General features: G+C 36.6%; 2 protein-coding genes across 2 annotated transcripts in view; both read right to left on the minus strand.

Annotated features, from left to right (window-relative positions):
* Window positions 1–117: 117 nt before the first annotated feature.
* COX7B2 (cytochrome c oxidase subunit 7B2) lies at window positions 118–419 on the minus strand. The gene has a single exon (XM_074324637.1). The coding sequence runs from the start codon at window positions 417–419 to the stop codon at window positions 174–176; it is 246 nt and encodes an 81-aa protein (XP_074180738.1). The 3' UTR covers window positions 118–173.
* The window catches only part of GABRA4 (gamma-aminobutyric acid type A receptor subunit alpha4), a 196,245-nt gene continuing 179,380 nt past the window's right edge, over window positions 343–17,207 (minus strand). The window contains exon 10 of the mRNA XM_074324636.1: window positions 343–478. The gene's annotated coding sequence lies outside the window, so the exon portion shown is untranslated. The remainder of the gene's footprint in view (window positions 479–17,207) is intronic.

Genomic DNA, 17,207 nt, shown 5'->3' on the forward strand with positions numbered 1-17,207 from the left:
CTGTAATCTATACCCACCCTTACAGCCTTGCTACCAGCCACTGAAATGACTACTTCCAACGACTTTTTAAAGGTTTCAAATGTATTTTAATTTTCCAATCATGCTGTGTTTAGCAGAGGGCTCAAATGATAAGTTGGTGTTGAAACAATTGTGTATTACAGCAACTGTGATGGTTACTCATCATTCCACGTTTTTGGGGTGACTCTGCCAACAGGGGACAGGTTCCATTTTATTCCAGTCTGTGTGGTTACAAATATCCATGCAACAACACAGAAGGTGGTTCCACCGGCTAGTACAGCATTACCATATTTGTCATGAAAATCTGGGGAGTGTTTTCTGTGGCTCTGTCTTGCCCTGATTTGCTGAATGCCTAGAATCCTGAGACTCGTTAATGCATTTCTAGCCAAGGGAAACATCATGAAGGTGTGATAGGATTACAGTTGGTTGCAGCCGTTGGTCTATTTCCTTGCAAAGAGACCTGGAAAAACAAAAGATGAGCAATGACAGCTGATCTGCATTCATTCCATCCCTCCTTGAATGCTTTGCCGGTACCACCACTTGGTGGATGTGGCCCAGCATGTGAGTTTTGATATCATATCTGGATTTGAGTCCCAGCTCTACCCCTGATTAGCTGTCAACCAGGACAGTTATTTAATCTCCCTTTGCCTTAGTTTCTTCAATGGCAAACTGAGACAACAATGTCCAACTCGAAGGGGAGCTGCAAGGGTTGCATGTGATAATCCATAACAACCACCACCAAACGAGTAAGCACACAGCACATTAGCTTTTCTCTTCTTCACAAATAGCCAATGGCTTGCTCCCTAGATAGACTCCAAACCCATCATTATAGCTGATAAAATGGCCCAAACAGCTAAAATTCCTAACTTGTTCCACTAGTCCTATGTCTAAAATAAGATCTAATTTCAGTAAGAATTACAAGGTATTCACAGAGCATGTCATGTCTCTTCCTTCTTCTCCTTTCCTCCCTTCCTCTTAAACCCTTCCTTCTCCTTCTCTGCCTGTAATTCCTTTCTTGCACTTTCCTACAGGTAAAATCTTACTTGTCTTTTAAATCCCAGTCTAAAAGTCACTGCCTCTGTGGAGTCTTCTCCCAAATCTCCCCAGGCAGAATATGCCCTCTCTTTTCTGAGCTACTACACTGCTTAAAACTCTTCTTTCATAGCATGTTGCATTGGCCTTATCATGTTTATGACATTATTTTAGAGTCATTTTGGGTTCACAGCAAAATTGAGTGGAAAGCACAGCGTCCCCACATACAGCCAGACTCCACACATGCCTCGCTTCTCCTTCCTACACCAGAGCAGTACATTTGTTACAATCAGTGAATCTGCGTAACAGTCTTTTATCAGATATGTCCTTTGCAAATATTTTCTTCCAGGCTGTGGCTTGTCTTTTCATTCTCTTGAGGAGTTATTACATACTCCTCCAGTAGACTGCAAGTTCTTCAAGAGCAAGACATGTAACTTTGCACACACAGTAGCTTACATAAAAGCATAGAAACAACTTTTTTGAATCAATGTGAAACATAAATAAATACTGGTATCCTCATCAGAAGTTAAAATAAACTTGAGAACAAGTTGAAATTATGAAATCCAATGTACATGTTATAATAGCCCTAATAATTTTATTTTTAAAACAGATAGTTATACTGAACAAGAGATCCAGAAGCAGAAACACATGGAGTTCTGACAATTTCTCTTTTTGGTGCAAGCTGTCAAACAGCACTCTGTCTCTAGCAATGGCATATGCTAGTTAACAGCAGCCCAAATGCAAGGAACATGGATACAAAAGGGCCTGAGGTCAGCACTGTAAACTTATAACCATTCACCAAGATTTGCCAACTCAGATGACTTCATTCCCAACTTAGAAAACAAGATCCTAAGGTTCTCTTTTATTTCCTACCAGATGGTATGGTGGCAGTCTTCATGACTGTTTCACACAGGGCAAAAACAAAGCCAAATACATTTCTTCTGAGGTTCCCAGTATTCAGAGTGTTTTTCCTGTTAATCATGAATCTCTCCACTAAAGGTACCAAGGTTTTAATTTATATTAAATTCGGAGAGTAGGTGGAAGGTGAAAAGGGTCAGGATATGTATGGCAGGTGCAGCCTTAATCCAATACAAAAGCACTTGTGCCACATAAGGCTTTCAGTCTTGGGAAGGCACAGAAGCAGAGAATAATTTGTGATAATAGGGATCTCTTGCGGGTCATTGACTCATTCTGGCTGCTTTATGACAAATTGATTTCATTATTCCTATCCTCGTGATGTTCAACTGAAACTCAGATACTTTGTCTCTAGTGACACTGATCACATCCGTTTGTAGCTTAGCTCATCCTTTGGCTATTCCCGTAACTGGGAAGCTTTTCTTTTCCATCTAGCTTGAATTTTCTTGTACCAAGAAGTTCCCATGACTACGAATTTTCCTTTAGGAACTCTTTCTGTAGTTTGTAGTTGCCATTTCATCCTATAAAAACAAAGTGCAGGCTTTTCATTCCTTTTTTGTTTTTCCTGTCAGTATCAGCTACGTCTGTCTCAGTTGCTTTTATATCTTCCTTATATTTAGTTTTTTTTATAAAACACATGGAAAAGCTAGGAACCCACTGATTAGAGAAATTTTCCATACTGCTGAACTCCACATGACGTACTTCCACAAGAAATGTTATGTTATTGGGGAGCCCTAAGCCTATTACCAAAAGAACAGAAGCTACAGGTTCTAATATCCATATATGAAAACATAAAAAAGAAAATTCAGTAATAAAATGCAGGTAAAGAAAACACTTCTGAAAGTAGATGTTTCCTGATGAAAACAGACTACAAAAAGATGGAAGAGGACAGATTTCTCCAGTTAATAAGAACAAACTAGAGGTTCTCTTATGCCTGTGGCAATAAAATAAAAGAAATATGTTCTGAATAAATACAAATAGTTCAAGGGAATGGAGTAATCTGTGAGGATGGAAAGGAAAGACTGATTGTGTCATCTATTTTATAAAATAATTTTGAAACTCAGTTCAGGAAAAATAACTAATACTAGACCTCAGTCTAACTGCAATAAGGAGATATATATATATATATATATATATATATATATATATATATATATATATATATATATTAGGTTGGTGCAAAACTAATCGCAGTTTAAAAAGTTAAAAATAATTGCAAAAACCACATAGATATGGAGCTTCAGTGGTAACAGTAATAATTTCAAACCACTAAAGGCCATAAAAAGAAGTAAAAAGGAAGTAAAAGAGTAATGCAGAAGGAAACTAATATTTACTGAATACATGCCAGAATTTTACACAGCTGCAAAAATGATGTGAAATGGGAATTAATTTATTATTTTATATAGAAGAACAAATGACAGGACAAGATGTGAACTCAAGTCCTTTGATTCTAAATCCAGCGCATTTTTCCATTATATCATATTTTCTTAAAGTATGTTCAGTGCCAAGTATTGGAAGCAAATAAATGAAACAAACAAGAAACCCATTGTGGTTACCGGAGCTGGTCCTTTACTTGAACGTGGCTCAGTTCAGTTGACCACCGCCCTGGGCAGAAAGCCAGAGGCAGGTAGCGTGCCTACTCTGGAGAACTGTGGCAGAGTGAGGGCATGAACAGAGCCACTGTCCTCCAGGAGGAGGCAGGCTGTATAAGGACAGAGTGCCCTTAGCCCATAGAGGAGAGGTCCATTTCAACCTGGAGTTCTAGTAATGGTTTCAGAGGAAGTGGTACCTAGGCAACGTCTTGAAGGATGATTAAGAAATAGAAAAACACAAAATGGTGGGAGGTTGGGAAGCTCTGAGGGCTAAAAGAGAATGGGGGCAGAGCACAAGTGAGCCTGAGGGATGAGGAAAACAGAGCACATTAGGACTTTATATGCTTTGCACTGGTATTTGGAGTTAATTCTATAGGTCAGTGTTCTCATTTTGGGGAAAACAGCACTCAAACTCAACCTTTGCTGTGAGTTAACAATGAAATTTCTTAATTCTGTTTTTACTTTCACAATAATATAAAAGTATAAGAAAATAATATGAGGCCTGGATGATGCAGCTTATCAATTTCTAGTGCCTGTGTTTATCTTTGCTCCATGTTTTTGTTATACTTAGTGTACAATATTTATTTGTCCTGGGGTAATGGGAAAAGAATGGAGGGAGCTTTTGCATTTAAATAATGTGTTCAAGTCAAAGACAAGATGAAGAATTAGACAAATTGAGTCATGTCACAGCTCACTATATAGCACAGGCATTTGAAAATAACATAACTTATAGCCACTGAAAGCAGCGTTGAAGTTTCAGGACAATATTAACTATCACACTGAAGTAATATTGCAAATTTGAATTTTTTGTTGTTGTACAGTTTGGTTCATTTTTCATTTGAAAATATGTTTTGGTTTCATAGCTGTATTAACCTCTAAACATAAATAGGATGGACTTGGCTTTGTGTCTATACATATATAAGTGATTTTATAATAAAATATCTTAAGATGGTACAAATGATATGAAATAATTTGCTTCCCCTTTAAAAATGTTCCATATGTAATCCAAGTTTGAGAAACACTCTTATAGGTGAAAAGAAATTACCAATGGTTTAATCAGGAAAAGGCTGGGGTGGGAGAAAATCTGAGAGAAAATGTACTTTACAAAGATAATTGTTAACTGAAGAATGGGTGGGAAGATGGCCAAAGTGGCAGGAAAGTTGAAAGATCAGCAAAGTGTTTGTTTCAAAAAGATGATAAGGGTCTGAATTAAGCGCTGATAACAGAGATGGAAAGCAGATAGAATGGAGAAATAATTAGAAAATAGAATCAGACTGATTTGGAAAATAAGTTATCTAAGTAAATTTAGCACTCCATTCACTTTAACCTCTGGGTTAAGATTTTGACCAAAACCTCTGTCTCACATTCTGTTAAAAATCAGCAGACATTGACACTTTAGCTTGTAGCTGACCCCAGGCAATCAGAGTTTGGGTGATCTAGGTACAGAATGCAGCAAGGTCAAAGCAGATATAATTGAAGTGCTCCAGAAATAGGGAGGTGTAGATGCCTGAGTAGAAGAAGGGGAAGGGATCCTAAAAGGATTTACTGTATGGTCCTAAGGAAAAAAAAAAAAATCAACTTCATCCAGTCAAAGTATAGCCTAACAGGGACCAATAAATGACCTGCTTCACTTTGATACAGGCTTTCTATCTCACATCAGGAAGAAAATCAAAGACTGTGTCCTGCTTCTCAAATGTGCCCAAGTATTGCTGTTAAGTATTTCACAGGGAGATGATGGTCAGGAAGGGATTATGTGAATGCCAGAGTTTCCCAGCCTGGACACTACTGACAGTTTGGTCCAAGGAAGTCTTTGCTGGGGTCCAGGGAGGGGGGGCTGTCCTTTGCAGTGTAGGGTGTTCAGTGCATCCCAACCTCTATACACTATACAGCAACAGTACTTTCCTCCACTCGGTTGTGGCATCAAAAATAAATCTACAGACATTGCCAAATGTCACCTGAGAGCAAACTCATCCCTAGTTAAGAATCAATGTTGTAAACACAGCAAACTGTCTCCTGTCACTTCTCCCATAATCTTGTAAATGACATTGTTCTATTCAATACAGAAGTCTTAAGTTCTAAGGCAATTCACTCTCCCTTTCCCGGCCATGGGATGCATAAAGGCTTCCATTAACATTTTTTCCTGAAGTAATCTCATTTTTTTTTTTTTTTTTTTTTTTAGTTTCAGGTGTACAAAGCAATATAACAGATATTTACACCCCTCACAAAGTGACAACCTCCCTTCCCCAAGCTACTAGCCCTCTGACATCTTATATACCTGTTACAATACAACTGACTATCTTACTTATGCTATACTCCACATCCCATGACCATATATATATATATATATATATATATATATATATATATATACTCATATATATTTAATTATAGTTGACATACAATATTATTCTATTTCAACTTCAGTTGTACAGAACTAATCTCAATTTAAAAAATTGTTTAGTGGTACAATTTAGATGAATTACTTAATCTATCAGGGCATCTACTTCCTCATTAAAAAAAAAAAAAAAGTGGAACTAATTTGGCGTTTCCCAAACCTGCCTGATCCTGAGTCATCTGGAATATGTGTTTACAAAATGTAGATTCTGGCCTTCATGTCAAACTTACTGTTAATAGAACATCTGGGGAAGTAGCCTGAGAATCTGTATTTTTAAAACAAGTTCTCAGAAGAATCTTGTCATCAGACAAGTTTATGGAACACTGAATCAGATAATCTCTAAAGTCCTACCCGACTCTAACACTCGAACTTTCTGCAGAGAAAAACATTTTAGGAAAACTATTTATTCTTTTAGGTCACTGAAAAAGTACAGTAGTAATTGAATTCACCACCATGGTAATTTGGAAAGCAGAACCTGAACGACCTTAAAGAGTTACAGGACGCCATGGGAATAAGTTAGTCAACAGAAACATTTGGCAACATTTAAAAACATTAAAAGTATTAGCAATACTGGCGTTTGGCTGTATAATAAATGATACACTTTCCAAGCTCAGGCTCCTACATTACATTACTCAGTTGTAACACCTTCATTTCCATCTGCTTTTATTTCTACTTTTCTTTTCACAGCTTTAGAATAGACACCAAATAAGAAACAATAAAAGAAGACAGTCCTTATTGACACAATACAAGAAACAATAAAAAGCAATCTTCTTCAAGTGAAAATGCACATAACCTGCAGTGTCTTCCATTCATTTATGTATTTCTCAGAAAACTATGCTGCTCAAGAGGGGATTAAATGTACACAGTGCAAAGCGTCTCCCATCAGGGCTACTTAAGCCTTCAGCCTTTCCCTAACAAGAAGTATCAGAACCCTGCACAAAGCAATGCTGCTGGTGGAAATGCTGAACAATGGTTCTATTCCATGTGCAATGGCGTCATCTCCTGATTAACTGAATCAATGGATACAGCAGCCTTTTGCTTAAAGCTGTGTATCATGTCACTTTATTAAGCCTAAAAAACTTACATAAATGGGTGCTACCTGAACAGATAAAAAGACAGATTACAGTAGCGAACTGCTATGCCAGAAGGAAGAAATAACAAAGTGGACGCCTTGTGATTTGATGTCCTCACATAGCAAATGTTGCCTAAAGAGTGACAGGACAGAAAGCATGTCCTCTCCCTCCCATTCTTCCCATGTTCAAAGTTTAAATGAACAGACTGTTTCTATCCTGTATAGAATGCTACAAATATTCAATAACGTCCATTCTGGGAATAATCACAGTGCTCATTCAGGCAATTCAATATACGGACTTGGTCACATTAATGTGGTTCACTCATTAAGTTCCCATTATATTTTCTTTAGTCACAAAGGGCTTTTAGCCCTTATTACATAGCTTTATGTAATATATATATATATATATATATATATATATATATATATATATATAAGCTATCAGAAAGGGAAATATAAATATAAATATATTAATATATATTTACATATACATATATAAATATATATATTATATACATATATATATATATATTTCCCTTTCTGATAGCTTTATGTAAGAGAACAAAATGGTAACAGAGAGACTGGGGGCTTTTCTCCATGTCACACTGCAAGTCAATGGCATTACTGTACGATAATTCTTATTTTGTTTTCTATTAAGCTTTAGGAGGCCCAGAAAATTTCCTCATAAGAATATCCACAACAGCCCTCTTTCTAAAACTTAAGACATTGCCTAAAATAACATGGTCATCAATTTCCAATGTTTGAAATGGATGTAATGTAAAAAATAACATGAGCATCCGCTTTGAGGCAATACGCTGCATTCCATGGCTCATAGTTTGTTGTATAGTCAGGTCCTGCTAGAAGGGTCTATTTCAGTGGATCCAGCAAGTCAAAACATCTGGATAAATGCACAACATTTTCTAAGTTAATTTTGGGAAAGAGATCATAGTTGTGATATATTCTAGAAACTGAAATTTTTATCCTGAAAATGATATGAAGTCATTGAAAGACATTAGAAATGTGAGTTTCATGGTCAAATTTGCAGTTTAGACATTACTCTGGTATGAGTATGGGGAAGGTACTGCAAGGGAACACTGAGAGTGCTCCAATGAGAAATGATGAGAACTTGGGCTTGAATCATTCATCCAATGAAGGTCTTAAAATGAGCCAGTCCTCTATTTCTGCAGTCACCATAGTTCTGCCTCCAATCCTCAGCTTTGCAGAGCCAGACCACAATTCTTTGGCACAGGCACCAAATGGTGACAGCCTCTAAAATTCCACCTCATGCCAATGAAACTCCAAGAATTTGATATATAACCTAAAATGTGGGAATTTATATTAACTTTAAAAGAAGGATATTCCATTCCAGTGACTGGAATACATAATTTACCTTTACTACCGTGTTTCTCCGAAAATAAGACCTAGCCAGACAATCAGCTCTAATGCATCTTTTGGAGCAAAAATTAATATAAGGCCCGGTCTGATATAAGACCAGATATGCTATGCTATGCTATGCTATGCTATGCTATGCTATGCTATGCTATGCTATGCTATGCTATGCTATGCTATGCTATGCTATATGATATGATATGATATGATACGATATGATACCGAGTCTTATATTAATTTTTGCTCCAAAAGACACATTCGAGCTGATTGTCCGGCTATGTCTTATTTTTGGGGAAACACAGTAGCCTGACACTGATTACAATCCTAAAGTGACTTTATATCAGTATTTCCCAAAAGATGTGCCTACTTTACTAGTTCTATTTGATGTTAGTGGGCATTACTTGAAAAAGGGGCTTCAATTTCATCTAAGTTCAAGAAACAGGCAGGAAAGGAAGTGAAATTCTTCTTTACTGAAGTATTTCCAAACCTCTTCATGCTGACGCTTACAGTGATTCTCTGAAAGGGATGGCTTGCCGTGTTTTCCAAACTTAGCTGAACAGGCCATGCTGTGCCCCCTGGAGTAAATCTCCACGTCAGTGTTTTCTAGAACACATTTTCTGGAGCACCCAAGGATGTCTCTGTGATCCCAATGCTGTTACATCACTGTACTCATTTCCAATGGTTTAATAGCTCCAGGAGGTATTTCACAAACTAATCACTTCTTTGTGGGGACTTTTCACATGTGACTCAAGGAGTAGAGAGTGCATGGTAAGCCCAGGGTATTGTAACAATACTCATAGTAGCAATTAACTCCAGCCTTCATTAGTGATTCTGACTTCTGCAGTTCTAATATTTGTGCAGGTGTTTCTCTCCTCTTCACATTTACCTTTATTCATTAAATGTTCTATGAATAGAATGATTGCATGATTCTGCAGTGGTCATTAGATAGAGTTACATCAATGACATTTCATTGCATAATTTGAAACTTTCATTTAAATCTTGACATGAAAATGTACAAGCCATTCCTGCCTCTACATGTGTCACTGATATATTTATGTATCAGTGTTTCAAAATAAAATGTTAACCTTCAGATATCAAAGACATTTTAATTTTGAAAGGCACTCATCAAGCGTTTCCATTTTTCATTACAATTGTTTTCTGTTGCTAACCTGAAAGTAGGCCAGTAAGGATCTACTCCAGAAGTTCATTTCTATCAAATTTCAAATTCAGGTGCTGCAATATAATTATTTCCTCCTTGTTTCTGAAATCTCCAGATTCTTCATTTCTAACTTGGACTATCTCTCTCCACCTAAACTCAGCTCAAAACATAGCTATAAATAAAACCTTTATGAGTAAAGCTTTTGAAATTGCCATCACCTGTGCAACTTATGGGGCATTTGCTGAGATATTCCATTTGCTGAGAAGAATAGTTAACAGACCTGAAGTAGTAACTGTGATCACCTTGCCCGTTGTTTTACCAGGCCAGTTCTGTATTTCAGTAGTGGTAGAGGTAGAGGTATGTGTGTGTACACACACACACACACACACACACACACACGAGGGGGAGAGAGAGAGAGAGAAATAGAGAAAGAGATAGAGAGATAGATAGAGAGAGAGAGAGAGAGAGAGAGAGAGAGAGAGAGAGAGATATACTTTTTTCTTTTCACTTTCATAAATTGTAAAACTTTTTTGAGAACTTTTAACAAGACGTTGGCATTTTACCTTTTTTATTCCCCCTTCCAATTTGGATTCATTATTTGGAAGTGCAAAAGACTTTGGCTAGAGGGGTTGACTTTGGTAAAGTAATTTTTCTTTCTTCCACTTGTAGATGCCTTAGAAGAAAGTGAGATGGGATGCACATTGTGAAACCTTGAGGCAGGGTGCCTCCTTTAGTGAACTGATATTTCATTTTAGTTTTTAAGTTCCTGAGGGAAGGACACTAAAGAAGAAAGCAAGTCTGAAAGAGGTTATCCATCTAAACATATGTAACAGAAATTCAGAACACAGATTTTTGTTCTGAAATCCTAAGGCTTCTAATTAAAATTCTAGTTTCAAAGAGATTATCTTCAGTTTCTCTTTCTTTTATCTAATGGAGTCTACAATTTCATATACTGAATGGGCACTCTTAAACTAATTAGCATAATTTAACCATTGACTATGTAACTGGAAAAGTATGATTTCTATGCAAATAGGTCATAACTTTGATTACACATACAGCTTAGAACCATTGTTGATAATGGAACTGTGGGCTTCCGTACATGATGTAGATAAAATACAATCCAAATCATAAGATCTGATAGACCCAAACATCATTTTAAATTGCTCTTTCATGTTTTGGGTAATCTTTGGGTCAATGGCCATTTATGACTTGCTATTATTAACATATGTTGAGGACAAACCTGGGTGGAAATAGAAGGATGGGAAGGAGATAGTAAACACAAAAATCTGGCTACTCCTTTTCTGGATTCACAGTCCAACTGAGGGAGAGATAGAGAACCAAACTCAGGCATGTATTTTTCTAATGCAAGCTAGTAATGAAAGGCAAAATGATCTAAGTATAGAAACAAGGAGGGGACCTGAATCCTTTGACCTGCTCTACAACCAGGACACTAAGAATGGAAGATGGATGACTTCCTAAAAGTAATAGGATGCTGCTACCAGAAGAAGGTGGAATGCATACCAAATGAGGGAGGGAAGGAAGATGTCCATTATACGGCAAAAACATTTAATCCAATATTAGATGGGTCCATTGGGAGTGGGGAAAACAGAGATTCATTTATTAAATGACAGAGACCAGTGAACTAGATTATCTCTAGTTTTTCCCATCTCTAACATTTTGTTTCTGTATCACAAGTTTCAGATAAATGTGTGGCACTGGCCTAAAGAAGTCAGTGTGAGGGGGCACTTAGTACTGTGTGAGGATGTGCACCTGTACATTCTTCTTTCTGCTACTTATTTCCAGAACTGAAAGTTACCCTTTCAGGGTTTTTTGCATAATAGAAAGATCTTCTAGAAAACCCTAAATAACATTGCAATTATTTTATTGCTTAAACATGATTCAATAGAGCTCCTATTATGTGACTGCAACCTGCTGAAAACTGGAGTTTTCTATCCAGGAATACTCAGTTAGCAGAAGAGACAGAAAGAAAATCATAAAGCTTCAATGTGAAACATGTTATAACAGATATGATCAGGATGCTGTGTCACCAAAAATAAGATTTCCTATCCAAAGGGCTTGTGAAGAGCTTCCTGGAGTAACAAATGAATGAGCTAAGTTCTTAAACAGGCTTACCTAGATGAAAAGAGAGTGGGGTGGAAAGGTTTATGAAGGGCTTTTTTCCAACTATCAAGGTTAAAATTTTTCCATCACTTCCCCTTTAAAGGTGACCCTCAGGTCCAATCATTTTATAAAGCAAGATATTCTCCTTTAATGTCAAATTCATAACAACAGCACATGTAATCATAGCACATAAGCATCTTATTGGAATAAAGCTCCTTCTGGCTCTTTGCCAATTCTATAACACATGTCATCTTCTTGACTATCATATTGTAATTATAAAAATTTGTTTTGGTAATGTTACTAAGAAATAATAGCAGATAAGCCTCAGAGACTTCTTTGAGAAAAATGTATGCAATTTATAAGAATGGATAGACACAAAATAGAGTTAAGATAGTTAGAATCTAATTGTATTTAGAATTAATAATACCCAAGGTGGAGGAATTTCTTGCATTTACTTCAGAGTTCACGATGTTGCAGTATCGACTATAACTTTGTAATTTACATTAAAGAGTCAAAAGAGAATAACTAAGAAAAGCCTGGAATACTGAGGAAATGAATAGCAGCCATGTTTCATCCAGAACTGGATTTCAGTTAGATGATGAAGGCATGCCCTCAAGTATGTTTACAACCATTGTCACATGTTATCTAAGAGCCTCTAATGGCAACTGCTGAAATACTGGCAAAGTCCAAAAATATTGATACAACGTATACCTAGTAGCTAGGTGATGCTGGGAATTCCCTATTTGAAACATTCATTGATTTAATTGCAAAAAATAGTCCCAGAACAAAAAAATAATACTTTAATCCAAAACATCAATTTATAGTAAGTAAATTGTGCATAATGTGAGAATGTGTAGAAGGACACTACCCCACAAAAAAAGGGATCCAGTTTCAAACAACTACTTAATGATGCTGGGCATTTTCTGAGTTTCCATTCATTCCTCTGGTTCTCCACCCAGTTTCAACCCCATCATTCTACATGAGTTGGTATTAGTAGTCAATAATGGTCTCTCTGTCCCTAAAATGGACATATTAAATCACTTTTCTTGACTCCAGCTACAATAACACCAATGCTGTGGCCCTCCTCTGTATAACTCTTCTACCACTAGCTTCCCTTAGTTTTCTTCCTATTTCTATTATTTCTATTGCTATTTCTTCTTTACAAACTCATTGTTCTCTAATAGGTCCTTAATGTAGGAGTTTTTCATGGCTCAACTGTAGGTTTCCTTCTATTTTCACTTTATTCTCTCTCTCTCTCTCTCTCTCTCTCTCTCTCTCTCTCTCTCTCTCTCTCTCTCTCTCTCTCTCATTCCTAGCCATACTAATAAACTTAATTATGAGGGGTGATGACGCCCTGACTCCAGATATTCAAAAGATTATTCAAAGACAATTTGATGTCTGCAAAATCAATCGGCCTAAGTGAACAACCAAGTTCTTCCGCTCCCAAACTTGGTCCTTACCAATGTTCTCCTCTACCCAGTTACTGAGCAAGTTAAAACTTAGAAATCATTCTTGATACCTTCAACTCCTTTCAAACATTTAATACATCATTGGATTCTTTTAAATTTTCATCCTAAAAACATCTCAAATCTGTTAAATTCTCTCCACCCAAACTATCTCCATCATAGCTTATCTTCTCCTCACATGCTTTCTTAAATGGAATTTCTAAAACATCTCTGCCATTTCCCAACTGTATTTTCCCAACTGCTCACAAGTGACCTTTATGAGTTTGTTTGGGGGTCCCCCCCCAGACTTACTGAGGTATAATTGACGTATAACATTGTGAAAATTTAAGGTGATGATTTAATATACGTATACTCTGTGAAATTGTTACCACAATAAACTTTGTTAACACATCCATCATCTCACATAGTTACTATTTTGTGTGTTTGTATGGTGAGAGGATTTAAGATCTCATCTCTTAGCAAATTTCAAGTATACAATTACAGTATTATTAACTATAGTCACCAAGCTATACATTATAGCCCTACAACTTAATCTATAATAAAAAATGTGTTATCTTTTGACAACATCTCCCCATTTTCTCCCACCCCCTGTCCCTGGTGAGAATCAATCTACTCTCTGCTTCTTTGAGGTCATGTTGTTTTGTTTTGATTCTATATACTAGGGAGATCATGAAGTATTTGTCTTTCACTGACTTATTTCACTTAGCTTATGCCCTCCATGTTCATCTATGTTGTCTCAAATGGCAATATTTCCTTTCTTTGTTATGGCTAAATAATACTCTATTGCATATATATACACCACATTTTCTTTATGTATTAATTTGCCAACAGACACAGGTTGTTTCCATGTCTTAGCTACTGTGAACTAATCTAGAGAAGTGGATGGATGGCATGACCCCTGGGAAGAATCTCACTCTCTTTCTCAATTAGCCATTATTTCAGCCATATATTTCGCAGGAGTTGGATGACAGTCAATTTATGTCTCTGCATACTGGCAAGTGCCTAAATGTGCAGATAGTCTGTGTGTGTGTGTGTGTGTGTGTGTGTGTGTGTGTGTGTTTATTGATGAAAGTTTAATATATTTCTATCTCCAGAAGTTCTGGTAACAAAGCTGATATAAGATGGAGAAAAGAATAAAGAGACATTCTACCTCAGGGGGGAAAAAAGTAAATTATAAGACTAGATTTACATGAGTCCAAATCTCTTTCCTAGAGTGTTTCTGATTAAGATTTCAATTTGTAGTAATGTGGCAGGACAAATGAAAGTGTGTGTGTGTGTGTGTGTGTGTGTGTGTACTCTCAAAGCTGAGGTTTAGCGATGGAAGAACATAGTCAAATAAGCACAAAGTTTAGCCAGCATTTATCCTGAGATTTTTTTCCCAAAAAAGTGAATTTGAACTTCAGTGTTCATGATTTCACTATGTGTAGAGTGACCTAGTAACCAAATACCAAACCTGCCCAAGGCAGGAAATCTATCTTCTTACAACTGAGATGCCAAAGGGTTGTATCTTCAGGGAAAGAGTGGGCCAGAAATAACCCACTCTGCAGAACACTACAAGAAAACTAACTCTTTCAAACTTTGAAAGTACTTTGAGGACACTGGTTAAAAATGGTGATTAAGATTTTAGAACCACAATCTAGCCCTCCTACAGATTTACAGCCCATTTCACACTGTCTCAGTAATCTGAAAACCCCAAACTGAGAATATAATTTAGAGATCCTAGACTCACAGAAGTAAATGTCAATACTCTCTGGAAGAATGAACTTTTACCCCAAATTTTCACAATTAAAAAATCTAAGGAAAATTAACAGCTTAGACAAAAGTACCAAACACAAAGGGAACAAGGCACCATAAGCAAGAACCAAAAGAAGAGAAAAAACTCCACTCACAAGTACTTCAGATAATGGAATTATCACAGACTCTCTCCAAATATATAAAAATATATTTATCACAGTGAAAGAATACTTTATCTTAAAATATATTCTATGAACAAGAAATTACAAAAAATGACTAAGAAGATTTGAAAAGGAATAAAAAAGATTTTCTAAAAATATAAATAATTAAAATGAAAAATACAACAAATGGGTTTAATGGCAATTAGTCAAAACTAGAGAGTTAGTGACCACAAGGATAAATATAAGGAAATTATTCAAAATTCCACAGAGAGAAACAAAGAAAAAAATATGAAAAAAGGTTTTTGATTGTCTGATGCCTAGAAGAGAACTCAGAATCACACTGGTAAGTGTACATGATAGCAAATTACAGGAAAATACGAGTGCCTTCCTACCGGGCCTCCTAGGGATTTCTTCTTCCTTTTGGCCCTTAAAACCACTCTGCCCCTTAATTTCTCAGTCACTTGAGCTAGCTGCAGATCAAACACAAGAAAACTTCTTAGAAGGCAGGTGAGTTACTTACATGGCAAGTTAAGTGTTCTCTTAGCAAGTCCTCAGCTCTTCCTCAATCAGAACCTTTTTAAGTGAGTAGAAAAAGCTTTAAAAATGATGCTATGCCAGCAGAAGCCAGAGCTCCCTAAAAAATAGCCCTCACTTCTATGTGTTCAATCAGCTTGTCAGCAGAACCAGTAGCAGGGGGCCACCTAATAGTAGCATCTGAAGTACAATACAGTTTCCTGCTGCCAAGGTATCCATTAAAGTTCTGGCACAGGTTCCAGAAGCACATTAGAAATGGCCTTTACTAAATACACAGTCTCTTCTTCCTTCTATGTATAGATTATATTGCTTTAATCGGCCAATCATTCCTACTGTGTTCTCCTGGTCCCAGGACATGGGAGAGAGCTGAACTGTTCCTGTATGTGTTATGGTACTACTGTTTCTTGCTGACAAAGTGTGAACAGAATTAAGGCTGAGCATGCACGTTCCAGAGGCTATTAGTTCCTTTTAGTTTTATGCCTGAAATCTGAATGTTTGGGCTCAATATCCTAAGATGTTTGAAACTCAAAGGTTCATTGCTTTGCCCCAGGGAAATATGGATTTGTGCTGGACAACGTGATAAATTGCTTTCTGTTATGCCCTTCTCAGACCTCTGGATGTATCAGGGATTAAAAATCAAGAGAGCCCAGGAGAAATCAGAAATTCTAAGTATAGGTCAGAAGTTGTTGAGAAGAATAAACTGTAAGAGACCTAAAACTTCCATCACCCATTAAGGCACTTGACTGATCTCTTTAATCATGACTGTCTTCTACTCATCTATTGTCTATATTTTTTTAAACCATCTTGGCGAGACCACAAGTAACCATATGAACAGTATGATACTGTGTTTAGGATCCAGGGAATTCTAGTCTCATTTCTGCAACTTGATAAACTATGTGATCTTGGGCAGGTTGCAGATTTTCCTAGCTTCATTTTCCTCCTATGTAAATAAGGCTAATAATGACGATTGTAGTCTCTTGGCTTCTAAGAGGTGTAATAAGAGCAGGAATGTGACAATGGACTACTTGGACAGTGTCCAGCAGAGGAGAACCAAAGGGCTCTTAGCGCTATAACTGTATATTCTAAACTTTATTAACAATGCCTGCCCTCTGATTTTATCCCACTTAATCATAAAATTATTCATGTTTCATTCATATTTGAATGCCTAACACCTACAGATTATCTCACATCTAAAGCGCCTTAATAAATACTTGCTGAGTGAATTAATTCTGATAAAGTCAAGACAGGTCTCTGGTTATCGGGCCATAATGGAGAAGATATGGGAATGGGGAAGTAAGAGGAGAGTTATACACAGTTTTCATTTGTCACATCAGGTAAAGGCAACATACAGATATAGGCATGTATTTATATGTACATATACATAGTTGCTTGTTTCAATTCCCCTTTCTATTAAGAGTATGACTTCATAAACTTAAAAAAAAAAAGGCATTTCCCATATCCTCATTTTGTGTGTGTGTGTGGTCATACTGTCAGATGGTCAGATGGTCTTCGAGCAGACCCAAAGATAGAATCCTGTTCCCACCAATGGTGACCCAGGTGGTCTAGTTAGTCTTAAAAGTTTCTTTAATATATTTTCAAAATATAATACAAAATTTAAA

This window comes from Rhinolophus sinicus, linkage group LG02 (assembly GCF_036562045.2).
Source record: "Rhinolophus sinicus isolate RSC01 linkage group LG02, ASM3656204v1, whole genome shotgun sequence".
NCBI lineage: Eukaryota > Metazoa > Chordata > Mammalia > Chiroptera > Rhinolophidae > Rhinolophus > Rhinolophus sinicus.

What these genes read in the sequence shown, in the direction of transcription:
- COX7B2 (XM_074324637.1), bottom strand. Translation starts at nt 419, where the DNA reads ATGATGTTTCCCTTGGCTAGAAATGCATTAACGAGTCTCAGGATTCTA.